At 35.6% G+C, this 19,276-nt stretch overlaps 1 protein-coding gene across 4 annotated transcripts in view; it reads right to left on the reverse strand.

The window, feature by feature from the left end:
- Window positions 1-19,276, reverse strand: part of CTNNA3 (catenin alpha 3) — a 1,776,580-nt gene that overhangs the window by 423,273 nt on the left and 1,334,031 nt on the right. For all 4 annotated transcript variants that reach the window (XM_047701796.1, XM_047701794.1, XM_047701795.1 and 1 more), the window contains exon 12: window positions 16,462-16,662. In XM_047701796.1, the coding sequence (XP_047557752.1) occupies window positions 16,462-16,662 (201 nt within the window). The remainder of the gene's footprint in view (window positions 1-16,461; window positions 16,663-19,276) is intronic.

The following is a 19,276-nucleotide window of genomic DNA, read 5'->3' on the forward strand; positions in this document are numbered from 1 at the left end:
TAAAACTTATAGTACTTTCATTATTCTCTATTTTTTTAATATTATGCATTTAGCCCCTTAATGTATTCTTAATTTGTATCATAAAATAATCCTGCTTTTTAATTCAATCATAGTTAAACACCTGGAAGATTTGGATCGTGTTCTAATTTTCAGCACTTAGCTGAATGCTATATACTCCTAGTAAGTAAATACCAAATAAGTTTTGGCTGAAAAACACAAGGAAAAGAAGCTTAATACTTGATTATGTTCTGACCACAAAATGACAGAGAAGATAATATTATATCTCTATACTTATTTGCTAAAAACTTAGGTACAAATTTATAGGCTCTTTACAGATAAATGCTGGTAAATAAGAGGTAGTAAAACAAGAGCAGAAGAGGTGAAGTTGCACTTACTTTCATGGATTGAAGTCTAATGTTTTCTCTTTCATTATTATGGATGGAGATGGAATGCATGGAAGGGTTTTGGTTAAAGATAAAATTTTTAAATTGATTAAACTCTCTTTTTATAGTGATACATTAAAAAAAAAAGCTGGTGATATCCAAATTAGGCCTCATAATTATCTAAGAAGATCGGGGATTAATGGTCTCCCGTAACTATGTCATAGAGCTCATAAATAAGTTAGTGCTTATTTAGCTCCAGAGTAGTTTTATCAATTTCCTATAATTTGAGTATCATGAAGTATGCACCATCAAGAACAAGATATTGTACATCTCTGTTGCATTTTGCATTATGCTTTCCTCCAACACATGTTGTTGTCCCCCAACACATTTATGCTTCTAGAAGAGAGGAGGAATTTTGTCTTATTTATTTTTTTCTCCATTCATCACCTGATAGGTGTACTGTTTGTGCATCACTGTGGCACAAAGAAATGTTAAGAGATTTCCTAGTTGTGATCTAATCATATGCCATTGTGCTCTCATTTTAATGTACATTAGCATTATCATCTTATTTCATGGTCAGCATTTTTAAAGACTTTTAGAACACTATAGTGATATGTGAAAACCCTTTTTGCTATTTTTCTTTAAAGTCTTAGTCAGTTTCTCATTCCTTTCATCATATAGTTTTATACTTGTCACTATCTACAGACAAGGAATACGGGTTTCCTTCTCCTGCCCCTAAGGGGAAGCTCCAAGCAGAAGGTTCTTTGCTCATCTCTTATGTCTTTGTTACAGGAAGGACAGCAGTTCCAAGTGCAGTCTTCTCCCATTTTCCTGTGGGAGATGGATGTTACTAATAACTGAAAAAACATCCAGGAGAGTATTTGAGTATGAAAACCAAGTAACAAAATTATCATAAAGTTTAATTTAAAATATGGGATTATCCAAGATCAAATGATACTGAATTTTTTAAACTGCTATGTACTTTCCTAGAAGGACAAAGAAGAGCTTTCTAGGTTAGATTCTAACATACATTTTTTTTTTTAAGATTTTATTTATTGATTTGACAGACAGAGATCACAAGTAGGCAGAGAGGCAGGCAGAGAGAGAGAAAGGAGGAAGCAGGCTCCCCGCTAAGCAGAGAGCCCTATGCGGGGCTCAATCCCAGGACCCTGGGATCATGACCTGAGCCGAAGACAGAGGCTTCAACCCACTGAGCCACCCAGGCGCCCCTCTAACATACATTTTAAACTATGCATTCTTCTTAATATGAGGGTCTTCGTTTATATCATTTACCTGTATAATCTTCTATCTTTCTTCCCTTCCTTTAATAAAGTTCTAAATGGCATCTTATCATTGTATCAGGTACACACTTTCAAGTAAGAGTTTATTAGCCCTTGATTGGTCAGAAGAGATATGTGTGGTAACATGCAGCTTTCACAAAAAGTTAGAAACCACTGGTTTGTTCAAATCAGCATGTGCCAGGAAGCATCTCAGAGATACATGAAGTTACTGAAAGCTAATTTGATCACTTGTAAGTTTTAAAGAGTCCCTCCAAATATCTTTGCTATGACAGTTGTGTGAAATATTTATTTAAAAATAAAAACTGTATAGGTTTGATATAAAGAGATGCTCTCAAACTTGCTTTTCACATTTAAAAATATTAAACTGTCATTAAAATGACTCGACATATTTATTGTGTGTCCTTGATCCCTTTTTGATTCTCTAAAAGAGTTATTACTTCTGAAAAGAAAAAAAATCTTTATTTTATTTTTTTTTAAAGATTTTATTTATTTATTTGACAGACAGAGATCACAAGTAGGCAGAGAGGCAGGCAGAGAGAGGAAGGGAAGCAGGCTCCCTGCTGAGCAGAGAGCCCGATGCGGGACTCGATCCCAGGACCCTGAGATCATGACCTGAGCCGAAGGCAGCGGCTTAACCCACTGAGCCACCCAGGCGCCCAAAAAAAATCTTTAAATGAATGCCGTCACTACAATCTCAGATGGATCAGATGATTTAAACTTTCGCTGCTTTTCTTTTCGTATAAAATGCACCATGTGTCTTGTATTATTGTGTTCCTTAAGCGTATGTAATAGCAATATGTTTCAAAAATAGAATAAGGTTGAGCTGCTAAGGATCTGGCAAAAAATATCCTTTGCTCTTTCTTGTGCTATTGTAACTTGAATTTTTAAAATGTTTTTCTCTTCAAAATGAACTTAATTTGAAGAAAAGACACACTGATAAACCTGCATCATAAAAATAATATGTTGGGAAGTGAAAGCAACGTTGAAGATAAAACTATCAGAATCAGGATTATGTAGGATTTTGAGAATTTGAAATCAGGTAGATAGTAAATCTAGCAGTGCATATCAAGTCTAGAATATAGAAAAATGACACAGATTTAAAAATAATAAGTTAAGTGATGTGCATTACCACTGTAGGTCTAGTTTATTCCTCTTTTAGCAGTTGAGGAGACAGGGTTCATATAGTTTTAAGAGACTTTTACAATTATATTTTGGGAAACCTAAGTCAAGAACTTTGGATTTTCATATTTTCTCTGTAATACTTTCTTCATCTGATCATCACACATAAAGTAACATTTAGAGTAACATTTGTGAATTTGTCTCCAATGTCTCTCAAACTATAAAAACATCTAGCGTGAACTAGTCATGGATAGGATTGCTTTTTCCATATTATTCTGCTCTGTCAATCAATTGAATTTATTATGGGTCCTCAGTGAGCTGTGTATTCATTATTTATTCATCTATTTAACATAAATTTACTGAGTGTTTACCGTGTGCCAGGTCCTTTGCTGGTCTCCAAAATTAGATGTTAAAGCAGAAAGTAGGGGTAGTTGAAAGATACAGACACTCAAAAACATATAGTCTGTTTAGGTACATGGGAAAAAAAAAATTGAGCATATCCAGAACATAAAACATTTAGAAGTTATGGTGAACAATCTGTAAAATGGTCCAATGACCTTGCATCCTGATTTTTTATACCCTGTCTTCACGTGACTTAGTAATCATTGAATTTAGTAGCTCCCTTCTAACAAATTGAATATAGCAAAATGGATAGTATACCACCTCAGAAATTAGGTTATACAAAAAGGCTACTTTCCATCCTAGCTTCTGTCTTTCTCTCACCCTCTCCCTTGTTTGGATTGCTCACTCTGAGGGAAGCCAGGTGCCTTATTGTGAGAACACTCAGGCAGCATAGGAAGAGGCCCACATAGCAGGAAACCAAAGTCTCCTGCCAACAGCCATGTGAATGAGCTTGGAAAGAGATCCTCGAGCCCTGGTTGAGACTCGGGTGAGGGCAACCCTGGCTAACAGCTGAACTGCAACGTCATGAGAGCCCCAGAGCCAGAACCACAGAGGGAAGCTGCTTCCAGATTCCTGACTCCCAGAAATGGTGAGACAGTAAATGTTTGTTGTCTTAATTTGCTAAATGTTAGGGTAATTTTTTTTATGCAGCAATAGATAACTAATATGGAGAGGGTAAGATTTGCTATGGTTCAGTTTTTAAGGAGGCAGGGTAATGAAATGGTAATTTGGTGGACAGATGGCAGTACTGGAGGAAGCAAGCCTTGAAAGGCTAAGTCAGTACTGATGAGAAAGCCCTGTCCATTCACTATTGAGATATATTGTATAAGTAAGTTATTCCAAATAAAATGAAAGTTTAGCCACTAAGGTTTCAGAGCTTGAAAAGACCTCAGAAAAAAAGGATGATCCACCAATTCAGGGTGCATAATGTCAAATTATGAACGCTTATTGAGGACTTTTAAAAAAAGAAAAGAAAATCTACTAATAGCAAAACCTAATTGTCTTATTCTGTGTCATTATATTAGGTGTGTGAGTGTGAGTATGTGTGTATTGTCTTTTTATTAGTATTTTCAAATACATTTTAGGGGGGGATAAATCAGTTATGATGCAATAATCACTCAAGGTTGTATATTAAAAGAGTTTGGAAAATTCTATAGAACGTACTCACATAAACCTTATTCAAGAATACAGCAAAGCAGGAGACCTGGAGATCTATAGGCACATCTACACAGGGTCCTTTCTTAGTCGCACAGAATGTACTTCATTTTTCTGGGTTATGAACCATCAAGATGTATGCAAGGAAGTATGGGCTTGGGAGAGTTCAGACCAAAGATTCCAGTATAGTCTTTTATGTCCCCTGGTCATATAGCCAATCTGAGCAATGTTACTAGTAAACAAGTGCAAGCCATCAATTGTGTAAGCCACCGCCAACAACACACTCTAAATTACTAGCTAGTCCATCATCTTTGTCATAGTCATCAGTCAGTACCAGACTTCAGACACCCCTGAAAATGCCCCAGTCATGCTGTAAGATAATTCTATTTTACGCTATGACTAGTAAACACAAAATAATTATTTTACACATAATATAGCATATGTACTTGTACATAGAGATATTATAATATTAAATATAGTAAGTGACACAATAAAATATATTTACACATACTATATTATTATCACTGGATATAAACACATGTGTATGCATGTATATGTGTGCATGTCATTTATGCATATATATACAGATATAAATTCATAATAGACATAGAAGATGATATTTACATGTAAGAAGTCTGGTTTCTTGACAATGATAAAAGACAGGACAAATACAAATAATAAATACATACAAATAGTTAAATATAAGCTAATAACAATGCAATCAGATAAAGTTTTAAAGTTTTAAAATTCTATAGTTAGGTTCATGATATTCTAACCTTCTGTGTGGGATTTCTATACTAATATCTTTTAGTGAGGATAGTGAATTATTTTCCTTATCATGTGACTGATTGAATAATTTTCAGAATCTTTTTTGTCTTGCAGTCTGTTGACTTTCTGTTTTATTTTGGATCAATTACTTTCTAGACCTACTAGGGATCTGCTATCTTGTCATTTTATCCGTTACATTCCTGAGTTAGATTCACGATTTCAGTTTTCCATTTCTTACTCTCTCTGTTTTTTCCTCTTGCTTAATGTCTTTTCAAGTCATTTCTCAAAAAGAAATCAAGCAACTTAGAAATTCTGGGTTCTTACGCATAACAAAAAGCTTTTTATTTTGCCACGTTTTGGAAGTATATAGTATTCTAAATTCAGATTAATTTGCTCACTGAATGTGAAGCCATCGCTTCATTGTTTTCCAGAATCCAGTGTTGCTGTTCAGTCAACATCAGGCAAGATGGAACCTTAATCTCTTTGACGATCTCTGTTTGTGCATATTCTGGATTGAGGGGTTTGCTGCTCTCTTTCTTCTATATGCATGTATCCCTTCTATCTACTGGATTCGGTTTTTTCCTGATGAGCTCACATCCATGCATTTGTTACTATGGGTTTATTCTTTTCTGTGCCCCTTTACTGTTATTTATAAAGGGCTGTTTAACTAAGGTGGAATAGATATATTGTCTGCCTTCTTGCTAACTTTTCAAATAGATTAAAAAAATGGGGGGAACACATTGTATCTTTGGTCTCAAAATTATTTGATTATAATTGTGAAGATGGGATGATTTTTTTTTAAAGATTTTATTTGTTTATTTGAGAGAGAGGGAGTCAGAGAGGAAGTGAGAAAAAGAGCATGAGCAGGGGCCCAGGTGGGGGGAGGGCAGAGAGAGAGGCGGCTCCCTGCAGATCAGGGAGCCTGATACAGGACTCCATCCAAGGACTCTAGGATCATGACCTGAGCAGATGCTTAATGGACTGAGCCACCCAGGTGCCTCAGGATAAATATATTAATAAACACAAATAATAAGAAGTACTTGGTATAAAGAAGAATAAAGTAGGAGAGATGGTAAGAGAAGTACAATATTTTAACTTACTGCTTCTCCCTTCAAGTTTGTTTGTGTGTGTGTGTGTGTGTTTTTCTGTTATTGATACTCTTAATTCCTCTTTCTAGTTACATAGGAATTTTGACGCAAATGGTGAAAGAATGCACATAATCTTTCTTAGATTACTGTAACCTACAATCAACATAGACTTTAGAATATCTGGAATCTTAAAGAAATACTGCCAGCAGTGTTTATAATAAATGATACCTTTAAAAACCCCTACATCAGCAGAGAAATTTTATAATATAAATTGTTCACTTAACTTTAACTGCTATAGATTTTGGCAGACAGTAAAAGTAAATGGTGGATGATCACCAGAATATATTACATTTTCCAAGATAACTCTGTGTTACTAATACCTTTCAGAAGAAACTTTTTCCAACATCCTTAGCCTTCTGTGTGGGATTATTAAGCAGTAATATTTTCTTCTATAATTGATGAAAGAGGAAGTTGCAAATTACCAATAGCTTGAAAATTTAACTTGAGAAATGAATGTATGTCAGCAGAAATCAGCACGGGTATCCGGTGCGAAAGAATTTCCAGCTGCCTAAAATTTATTTGTTTTTTTCTTGAACTATCGCTATCCTCACTAAGTTGGTTAATGGACCACTGACCGATGTTTATTCCACTGATCTTGTTTTCCCAACTTTAGCTGTCACTGAAAATACCCTTTCTTCCTTCAGTCAAATCATCTCTTCTTCCTCCACTGAAAATCCCAAGATATAGAATATGTATATAGTTTCTCCCAAGTTTAACAGTTTGTACCAAGAGGTGAAATAATCTTTAACTCACCCAATCATGATAAACAACTTGTTGACTTCGCTGAAGAAAGTAGTCACATCTATTAACAAAGCTTGTAGATAGCCCTGTCATTCGAAGATGTGGGCCTGATAATTTTTCTCTTTACAATGATAGGATTTTTTATCCTTTGCTTTCATAGCCACAAAGTTTAATAATATAAATGCAATACTGCCTTCTTCTGCCAACAGCTATCGGTGCTGCTTACCTTAGAAATGCTTAAATCTTCACTCATTACACATATTCTTTTCTGGAAATGTGGCAATATCATCATGTCCATTGTGACCGTGCCCACATAACCAGGACTACATTTAAAGAATCCCAGGAAAAAAAACTGATACGAAAGACAGTTGGAAAAGAGAGGCTGGAGATGAAATGGCTAAAACTATTGCCAACTAAGCTCTGCTATCTGTACCCAATTACTTAACACCAAGGAAAGGCAATCTATTTTATACATTCATATGGTTAATGCTCACTTCAAAGCCAGGGGAAAGAAAATCTGAGAGACATACCAACTCAGTTTATTTTCTAGTCTCAGTGACCTTGAATCTCAAATTTAGTTTTACAAATGAGTATATAAAACTTTTACCAGCTCACATCAGTAAATACATAACCAGACTTTCCAGGGCATATACAAAGATCTCTAAAAAAAGTAAAATTAACTATCTTTACAACTGAGGGCTATTAATACATGTAATAGATATCTGTAGCAACTAAAGGGAGTTATTTCATTAGTTTCATAAATCTCACTTTGAAGCTGAAGTAGAAGGAAGGAGACTCCTGACAGATACTTGTCTAGATTTTTAAAAAAGGGGTGCCTGGGTGGCTCAGTGGGTTAAAGCCTCTGCCTTCGGCACGGGTCATGATCCCAGAACCCTGGGATCAAGCACCGCATAGGGCTCTCTGCTCAACAGGGAGCCTGCTTCCTCCTCTCTCTCTGCCTTCTTGTGATCTCTGTCTGTCAGATAAATAAAATCTAAAAAACAACAAAAAAAAAACTTTATAGATTTAAAAAAAAAACATATACTATGCTACAGTTTGCAAGACATCTACAGTAATTCTCCTATAAGGAGACTTAATTATCTGATTACCCAGTAGATAACAACCTAGCTCAGAGCTTCCTATGTTGTGACATCGGTGTGTTATAGTGGGTTATTTATGTATTAAGCTATTCATCCCTGTAGCTTTCAGGATTGCTGGGTGGGACCTAACACTGCTTCCCGTTCCAGAGCCTCTGATCCCTCTGACCTTAAATTGCCACTACTCTTTCCCAGTGGCTATGTACACACTATGATTTTAGAAGACACCAGTTTGTACTGTTACAAAAGATGCTTAATACTTAGTAGATCTTAAAATAAATGAAGTTGGGGCATGTGGTTGGCTCAGTTGTTAAATGTCTGCCTTCAGCTCAGGTCATGACCCCAGGGTCCTGGGATGGAGTCCTGCATCTGGCTCCCTCCTTGGGAGCCTGCTTCTCCCTCTGCCCCTCCCCCTGCTTGTATTCTGTCTCTCTCTGTCAAATAAATAAATACAATCTTTAAAAAAATAAATAAAATAAATGAAGTCAAACACTCCATCCTTTTGGATTTAAAATAAAAACATATATTTTGATACAGTTTCACTGTACACGCGAACAATAACAGGATACAATCCATTATTGTTTTCTTGCCATTGTTTTTAAAGAACAAAGGAAGAATCATTGAAGGATAAATGTTTTCATCACTTTTTCCCCAGACTTCACAGATTCCTGTACATGCACCATGGCTCCTCTCTTGGCAGTAGAATCACATTCACATCAGATTTCCTGCTAAGGCACATCCGCCCTGGAACGTACTTAGATGTGAAGTGCTATCATCGTACCTCATTTAATACATCTACTAGGAATAAAGCATGCTTTTATACTTGTCTTTAAATTTTATAAACCAACAATAAGATTGGGTTTGGCAACAAGATGCTGCAAGGCAGTGCTCCTAACTGGGTGATCGTGGCAGCATGTCTGTTGTCCTGACATAGCTGATGACTGACATTAAGTTGGTAAAGTCAATCCTCAATTTCCCTTCTTTGGGTCCTTTTGCTCCATTGTTGATGTTCCTCCTCTCCTGCTCTGTAACACCCCCACGTCCCTTTGCTCACAGACTCCAAAGCCTGTTCTCTTGCCAGGGAATTGCCTGTATGAGGGTCTCAGTGTGAGGTCAAGCACTATCTCCACAGAAGCTCAAAGCCAGGACTTGCCTACTGCCCCTTGCCCATACCAACAGCAAGGTGTGGACACATCATTTAAACTCTCCTGAGGGAGTATGATGTGTCTGCTTGGGAAGTTGAATTCAGGGCAAGTGAGACAAAAGCAGAAGTTCTTTTTTTAGGTTTTTATTCCATTGATGGAAATGCCTAGAATGTGGTGACAAAGGAATGTGCCATCTGTAGGGTCCAGTGTTTTAATGTTAGAGGCCAATAATGGCATTAAATGTTCAGAGAGGGCTAGAAGGGCACCTCAAATGATAACTCTCTGGGATGACTGACTGGATTCCAATAGGTAGCATCCCTTGTAGTCTCTCTTCCTGTGTTTGTGTGTTTGTCTGTTTTTCTACTTGAGTTAGCCATAGATTCTGCTGTTTGTAATCCAGAGCTGAAACTGGAACTTTACACCTTATCTTCTTACATATAAGTTATTGTACTATTTATCCCTATCTACCACATAAAGGCCCATACAATAAATCTAAACTAGTCTTTTTACTGAAAGTAGATGAAAATAAGATGAGAAAGAAAGGTGTGACATATTCCTCTTTCCAGATAATGTCTTCCTTGGCTGGAGAACATGCATCAAAGCCTGTTCATAGGAGTTTTAGACTTAAAGAAGGTACAAGACTTCTAGAACCTCTTTGCACTGATGAATATATACTCAACAGGTCCACATTCTCTGCTTCTTTTTCCTTTTAGGCCTTTCCTATCCATACCTCATGGAATATCAGCCTCAAAGTTACGTAGTTTACATGGTCCAGACATAGGAATATTTTAGGCCCTTTTTATGATTTTCTGAAATCCACTTTAAAGCACTCTATATTATTTCCTCTTTTGATAATAAAATTTCTGCCATGTCAAAATGTATTCTTTTTATTAATAAAGTTATTACCAACAGTGTTTTTTGTTTTGTTTTGTTATTTATTCAATGAACTTCTCTCAGGATCTAACCTTACCTTACCTAAAAGGTCAAAAAGTCTTTGCATCCCCACTATACACAGATTTCAGGTTTTTTTAGCATTTCTTTTTTCCTGACAGATTTATATTTCCAATTAATTAAAATGGCAAGATAAAGAAGTATCCTCCACCCACTAACTACATATGGATCCTATTTAAATCCAGTTCTCTTTGGGCAGAAAACAGGTTTTCCAGTGAGAAATTCTAGTAGCTGCTTTCTTTAACTCACAATGCTGGCCCAGGATCCCTATATCCTGCAGCCACAGAAGTACATCCAAAGCCATGGGATCTCCCTCTTCTGTAAAGAGGCTGGGTTGTCATTTAACTTCTGATTTTGGCATTACCAACATGAAGACACTTATTTATCCAGGTTAGCCAAGTGATCTGTAGATAGAAGCTTCCTGTTAATATTCTCTGACTGTGGGATGCCTGGGTGGCTCAGTCTGTTAAACAGCTGCCTTCAGCTCAGGTCATGATCCCAGGGTCCTTCGGGCTCCTTGCTCCGTAGGGAGCCTGCTTCTCTCTCTGCCTCTGCCTGCCTGTACTATATCTCTCTGACAAATAAATAAATAAAATCTTAAAAAAAAAAATTCTTACTGTGTTAAAGGGTGTCAGTACCTAACTGGGGGTCCTGTCTCAGACTGCTACTGGGGGAGGGAAGTTCACCAGCAACAGTTTCTGAATTTGAAGGCATGGTTGCTAATCCTTACAGGGATTTGCTAGAACCATTAGTGAAATTAGGTTCAGTGGGATCTTTCATCAGATGCCGTTCAAGGATGGTTCTTATAAGTAATAGAATATATAAAAGTCACGATCTCTTGTTCAAAAGCTTGTTAAAGACCTTTTAAACATCTGACCCCAAGTTTTCCGGAAGTCACTAATATCTCACTCTGGAGAGTAATGAATCACTTCCCTGACCTTTTCTCTGCCCCAGCCTTTTACAGAGTCGACTGTTTTTGAGTTTTGTTTTTTTTGTCCTTTCCTGAACTGGAATGATAACTTGTTCTCTTGCTTAACTGTATTAGAATGTATCACAGTACAATATTGTAGTGAATTTTAAATTTTAAGTGGTAAAAGGACTTGGGCACCTCTAGATGGATAAAATGCTACTGGGAAATATAAAAATAAAGTATGATGTCTGCCTTTAAAGATGTTACAATCTAGGGGCGTCTGGGTGGCTCAGTGGGTTAAAGCCTCTGCCTTCGGCTCAGGTCATGATCCCAGGACCCTGGGATCAAGCTCCGCATCGGGCTCTCTGCTCGGCGGGGAGCCTGCTTCCTGCAATCTCTCTCTGCCTACTTGTGATTTCTGTCTGTCCAAAAAAAAAAAAAAAAAAAGAGATGTTACAATCTAGTCTGGAAACCTTGTTATGTAAATGACTGTTTATGACACAAGGAAAAATGAAATAAGCATTAACTGAAAGACAAGCTCATCCAGGGTAACACAGATAATGGAGCAATTACTTCTGCCTGAAGGGGAATCAGCGGCTCCCATGCAAAGGTGGTGGCATTTGAGAAAATGTTGGACAATAAGTATAATTTTAGAGGGACAGTAGAGAACAAAAGACTCTTCACTGCTGGAATAGAATTAGTACAGGCATAAAGACACAATTCAAGAGTCGTTTTGCTGTTTTGTTTTATTTTAAGCCAGCGCACTCAAGAGGTAACAGTAGGTCTAGAAGAGATGCAAAGAAAAATAAATAAATTGCAAGACATACAAGTTTCCTTTTCTTCTATAACTTACATTCTACTTGAAGGAATATCATTTCCATGTAAGTAAATCTGAGTTCATCAACAGCATATAATTGTCTGGAAGGATTCAATTGAGTGGCAAGTCCTTTAAAATCTACAGTACCTGAAGTCAGAAAGAATTCACTATTGCCAGAGGGAGTAAAGAAAGATTCCTAGAACACATGGGATATGAGCTATTTCTTGAAAGATGGATAAAATGTGAAAATAAAATGTGAAACTACCAACGTCGATGAGTAGAAAGTGCCTTTGGCCCACAATAGGAAAAAACACAAACATACACATACACAGAAATGCATATCTAGGTGAACTCAAATGCCTACAAAGCTCAGAGAGATAAATTAAGTGAGTGAAGCAGTCTAGGTATATAATGAAAGGCAGTGTAAGATACTATGACCCAGGCTTAAAGCAAAGGAAGACATCACTAAGCTCTAGGCAAACTCTGCCCTAGTGTTGCCAGACTCTTCCATTTATGAGGATAAGCCATTAATCTGGATTAAATGTGTGTGTGTGTGTGTGTGTGTGTGTGTGTGTGTGTGTGTGTGATATGTATAAAATAAGGAACTGATTCTTAAAATAAAATTATGTTGGTCAAAACTCTGCTGGACATGTAAAAATTCTTTTGTAACATATTGAGTAATATCTAGTATATGGACCACTAATTTTCAACCTCTTCTGGATTGTGGAGTGCAAAAAGTGCCAAAACTAAAACCTTGTATTTTGTCTTAGGATTATTTAAGGTTATAGACCAGAGATGCAACATAAGAAATGTAAGTAAACATGTTTTAATCTGGCTACAAAATGTAGGATATTTATATGTAAAAAATATTAAATGAAAGGGACTTGATAGGAGTTGCTGCTATCAATTTTTTTTAAATTATTTTTAGATAAAATCCATTTTAAAAGTCTATTGTTTAAATTGGTCACAAGAAAAAATTTACAGAAAAATTTTGGAAATATTTGTTGGTTCAAAATTATTTTCAACTATCTCATGTGTCCTCAAGAAGAAAAATTGCAACCATATGGCCCTTCTACATTCTCTTAGGGGGAGGATTCTGGGTCCATGTTTTCCAGTTTGGGCCTGATGAAGTACTTGATGAGTTGCCTTTTCTTTGCCTTTACTACAGTGAATGCCACCTCTTGGTCAGGTTCATGTATGTGCCTGCTCTCTTTTGGTCCATGAGACTGGCTGACATTGAAACCAGGAGGAGTTTGGTGGTTTGCAACAGATGCTTTTGGGCCTGCTAATTTCTGAATTTGATGAGTCCATAAATCACATACAAAAAAAACAAAACAAAACACTATTATCAGTCCCCTCTGTTTAGGTTTCTTCCCAGCCTACTATGAAAAAAATGCAAGTTGGTGTTAAGAATATAACTTCTAAGCCTTCACATTAAAGTTGAGAAAGTTTGTTATTTAAGAGAAAAAAGCTAATATATTTCCTCTCCCCTATTGGGAATTCCTGACAGATGAAGAAGCTTCATAACAGGGAAAAATTGGGCAGAATATCACATGGAGATTACAAAATCATGCTTCTGTTGAGTGAAATGTAGCATTCCAGATGTTGCCTACATTTCACTTAAAACCAACCGCTAAGGTTTATGAACAATGCAAATCCCTAAAATGTAGCAGGGCAGCTCTGCTTCCTAATGCTGAGAAAACACTTAGAAGATCATCAAATCTTGAAAATGTGCTAATGAGCCACAAAGTCTGATTAAAATCAAAGGTGCAATGTTCCAAAAACACTCTGTGACTTAGATAAGCATTGCTTAGGCTTCATCATTGATTACAGTACTTTAAGGCAAATTTTGCAGTGATAAGGAAGTCTCAGTAATAAAAACAATTCACAATAGCTCCTTATTAAGTTATTTTCAGGAAGCAGGGTCAAGACCTGAGAACTGTATAAGAGAAAAGAAAAACAGGCCACATAGACCATTCAATTGCTAAAATGTGAACTATTAAGGCTTCATGACACAAAACATGACATTTCCAATTACTTAATTTGATGATTATTTATAAATAATAAATCCAAGTTATGAGCAGATGTGAACAAAGATGAACATCTTCTGTTATTTAATTATGGAGGCCAGAATAGTTGGAAGTATTTTTCACAGACAATATCTCTGTGGGAGGGAAAATGTTCACATATTTCAACGTTGGTTAAGATCAAACTGATCTAATTAGCATTTTCATCTAATTTATTGCTCAGAATTCCCTTTAGTGGGGTATGCCTTTGATAAATTTCAAGAAAAACTGGAGAACAGTTGGGAATTAGACATATAAAGGAAAGATGAGAATCCCTTCCCATAGATAAACAAAAAATTATCTGAAAAACTAAAATGACAAAATTGGAAAGTCATAAATTATAATTACATTAATAATGAGACAGAATAACCCAGAATCATTCTATATTTATTATATTGGGGCATAGGACATAATTTACCTGGAGAATTTTAATTACAGTTACATACAACTAATTAGAGGAAAAAGAACTTCTCTTTATCTTCTGAATGAATGAATTTTGTAGCCATATTGGTTAGTTATTGTGTAAGGTCATTATATATCATAAAGCTATTGACAAACTTGTAATTAAATGTGTAAATAACTTTGACTTATTTTTATTTTCTTATTTCAGATTACAAGAATTGATTGTGAACAGGATTCCACAATACACTTTACGTCCTGGACAATTTAGAATTTCATTTCTACTTCTTTGCTTATGGCAGATATAAACTCTATCCTATGGAATCTAAATCTATAAACCTGGTACCTCATAGACATTGTGACCATAAAAGTGTGTTCACAAGATATTACTAATATGATTACAGAACTGAGACAGTGGCAAGATATATGTAAAATCCTGGTAGACTAGACCTATTCAGTTCCCTGCAGGAAATTTTCATTTGGCTAAAAAGAGAAACCCTGATGCATTCTTATTTTACTTACAATTCCATTCTCAGAAAGTAGAAAAAAAAAAAAAGTCAGATAACTCTGTACTTGATTTGAACAACAATGAAATACCAGTCAAATTTGGTTTGTGAAGGAGATGCAGAACTCCCATAACACAACTGTCTCCATTAAGCAAGTAAATATATTGCTATACCTCGTTTATGTGGGATGTGGTACATGCCACATGGGATCTACCGTGTGCCCTGTTTGTGACATCAGTGGCTTTGGAGTTGTTACAGAAATATAACATCAAGACTTGCAGATGCACCTCCTCCATCTTTCCTTAGCATATCTTCAATGTTTCACTCTTTTAGAAATATTTTTAAAGAGATCATGAGAAAACTACATGCCAACACTCATCAATGATTTTCTGTATCAAGATGGTTAGGAAAACAGCAATATTAATGTGAATATTAATGTGAACATCAAACTCAGAGAACGATCTTGCTCAGCTTACCTTGAGATATACCTCTTCAGGACTAGTCCCTAGTGAGGGTTTATTTGACTGTTGATATGTTTCTCTTACTCATTTAGTTTTAAGAAGAGGCCCTTTCCTGTCCCCTCAAAATCACCCGTCCTCATTCCTGCTACTATTTTCATGAAACAATGTACATATTGTCCAAATTTTATATGCCATATCCATAACCTAAGGAACAATTCTCTAGATAGAATCAATGACTTAAGTATGGAATTTCTAATATTTTAGTAATCATCCCCCTAGTTTTAAATACCATCCCCTAGTTTTTAAAAGGTAATTACTAAAAAACTTCATCTTGGGGATTTCACAGAGCACAGCGTGTTTTCATAGGAAAAGGTTTTGCCATGATGACTTCTAAAAATAATTGATTGCCCTCTTTCAAATTATATCCACTTTTTTCTAAATCCATTGAATTCATACGCTTCTGTAAGTTTCATGAAGAAATATCAATAGCATTAAAGATAAGAATGCATTTTAAAGAGTGATTCAAAATAAGAATTTACTGGCTGATATAGAAAATATTAACCTGGGTGCTGCAACCAAGACAAAATCCTGATTCTATATTTCTTAAGTAATCAAAGAAGATTATGTAAAAGAACAAAATGCTGTTTTACAAACAGACTGTGAAGGAAGGCACAGAGCATTTCTCTGGAAATGTAGGATAAGTTTGCTGTTTAAGAAATGTAAACAAAAGCCCGGGGGTACCAAAGATATAGCTAAAAGGGGATTTGGAAAGTACTACATACTTATCACATCTGGCCTAATTATCTATCTTAACAGTTCTGGCATTAATAAACATTCACAAGTAGCTAAGGCCTGTGGGTAATTCATATAACACATGTATTTATAAAAGACTTATTTTTCCCAATGAAAATATTTACTTCTAGACATAAATTTCAAATCATATAACCAAAAGATGCAAGGACCTATCAGATGGAGAGCAATCCATTTCAAAACAAGCAACACAAGCAGAGATCTGCTTGGCATGTGTATGACGGTAGCTACATGGAAGAAGTATTAGGAACAGTGGAGCCATTATTGGGGACTGAGACTTACCAGTAGTTGTCAGGAAGTTAACATTTCTCATCACACCTTCAGTGTAAGCTCCTGGCTCATAACTGTCCATTTCACCTGTGACAATGTGAGCAACTCTTGCTGCCCGTCCTCTGATAGCACCTGCAGCACGGTCTAAATTATCAACATCCTGGTCTCTCAATGCTATGATACACTTGTTGACATCTTCAAGGATATGGCTCTCTGTAAGAAAACAGATCGAATTAGTATAGCATATTATAATTCATGTTAACTTCTGACTTCAGATGTGGTACTAATTGGGAATAAAGGACACACTGACAAAGAAAAAAAAAGATGATTTTGCTTTTATCTCTTTAACAGAAAAATTTGTGAAGTATAAAATTTTATGTTTTATCTGCAGTTTTATAGATTATATATTATTTTAGATTTTAGCTCCAACTGACTTGATTTTAGATTCAAGCGGCATATGGATGCAAATTGAAAATTTTTGGATTAAAATAAAAATAAAACATATAATGACGGAACACTTAATTCTGATTAAAAGCAACGCTGTACAGATTGTAAAACACTTAAAAAATGTCAGTTATCCTAAATATATAGAAAAATAAAATTATGGAGCTCTAATTCAACTAATGTTCATTGGTGTGTAACAGAATTTAAGTTATAGTGGAAGCTTCCCCATACAACAAACAATTCTCTGGACACCCAATGAGTGTTCTACAATTCATTTCTGATACTACCTACCCAGGAATAGCATCAGATCCCACATGTTAAGGAGTCATTCCTGTAAGACTATCCTCCACCCCACATCAGAAACAGTTGCAAGTCCAGGTTATTACTTGTTCTTCTAACTCCACTGGCTATAGATCAGCTCCCATGACCTCCTCGTTGGGTTTGATTAATTTGCTAGAGTCGCTCACGGAACTCAGAGAATATTTACTTGTTAGATTTAACTTTCATAATTCAGGACAGCCAGATGAAAGGGATATATAGAGCAAATTACGTGGGAAGGGTAAGGAGCTTCCATGCCTTCTCCAGGTATGCCATTTTCCACACATCTCCAAATAGTCCCAACTTGGCAGCTCTCTAAACCCTGTCTATTTTGGTTTTTAGGGAGGCTTCATTACATATGCATGATTTATTAAATCACTGGCCTTTGGCAAATGATTCAACCACCAGTCCCTCTTCCTTCCCGGAGGCCAGAAGATGGGACTGAAAGTTCCAAAGTTCCAACCTTCTAATCACATGGTCAATTATCTTGGCAATCAGCCCCCAGTGAGGCGTGGGGGTGGGGTAGATGATACAAATGTCATCTCATTAACATAAAAAAATACTTTTATCGCTCTCATCATTTGGGAAATTCTAAAAGTTTTGAGTTCTGTACCAGAAATGGGACAAATGTTTGTACCAGAAATGGGAAAAACACCAAATATATATTTCTTACAATGGATCACAGTATTACCCTTGCCAATTTTCTTTGGTCTGCTTGATTAACTCATACTATAATTTCAAAACTCTAGTCAAATAAATGTTCCTTCCTCAGGAAATCCATGCTGACCTACAGCAAGACAAATTTGGTTCCATATAGTTTGGGATTCCCATTAAATGGCTTATATGTTTTCATTACAGCTTCTTCCCATGTTTTAATGATGTACTAATCAAACAGTCTCTCTATTAGACAATGAAATATATAAGAGCGTAAAAATTTTATTTTATTGCTTGAGATATCATATCTAGTCCCCAGTACAATACATGGCACCTATTAGACCAACAAGAATGTTTGTTGAATGAATGAAGTCCTCTGGTAACACACCTAGCACCAGTAAATTATTTTGTCTAAATCCTAAATCATGGTTTATAAACATAGGTAGATACATATCTTTACTTAAATTTAGTCAGTTTAACCCATCTCAAGGACAATCAGGTCATTTGCATGAAAAGGATTAAATGCTGAAAACCTTCATTATAAATTCACTAGTTTTAACCTAATTTGTAGCATTCATTTATGAATATGTTATTAAGGCCTATAATAAATCCAAGCACAGTCCCATCTCAATAGAAAATGCATGTATATCATCACCATCATATTTCTAGAACTAAAATACAAATTTCAATATAGATGGTATAAAATCATCAGTTCTTTTATTTTTTTAAGACTATAGATGTGCACTTTAACAACATAGTAAGAAGCTGTTATTGTTCAGGTATGTTGGTAAGTTTTTTTAAAACAAATACTACTGATACATATATATATGTATGTATATGTATACACACATAATAAATGTGTAATCTGTACTCACTAAATTATGCACTAAAATATTCACTAAAGGTGGTTAATTTGGGATTACAAAGCTGTTTTGGCTTAGTCCTATAGAAGTGAAAAAATAGGGAAAAATGGTGTTCATTCTTAGAAGAATAATTATCTAATAAACTGTAATTTCTGTTTAATTAAAGGTGAAATCATGGCTGGTGCAAACTATTTTTTCCGAGTAAATTTTGCACAAGAAATAATATATATACAAAGAATATTCACTAAGAATGAATTGAATGTTCCCTCTTTTGTAGAACAATGATATACACAGTCATCAACTTATTTTACTATTTAAAGCATAGACTTAAAATATAGCAAGGGTTTTTCTGGCTCCTTTTTGCTGGCTTTATGAGAGTTTGTGTGATTATTGCTTTAGATTGAACCTCATAATAAGAAGTCATACTATTAATCACATTGAAGAATTATTGAGGGGAGGTCAGAGATGGAAATGAAAGTCCTATGCGAACATATACAACATGTAAAAAATAAGTGAAATAAGTGAAGAGAAACATGTAACCAGACTTT

Source organism: Lutra lutra, chromosome 14 (genome assembly GCF_902655055.1).
Source record: "Lutra lutra chromosome 14, mLutLut1.2, whole genome shotgun sequence".
In the NCBI taxonomy this organism is placed as follows: Eukaryota; Metazoa; Chordata; class Mammalia; order Carnivora; family Mustelidae; genus Lutra; species Lutra lutra.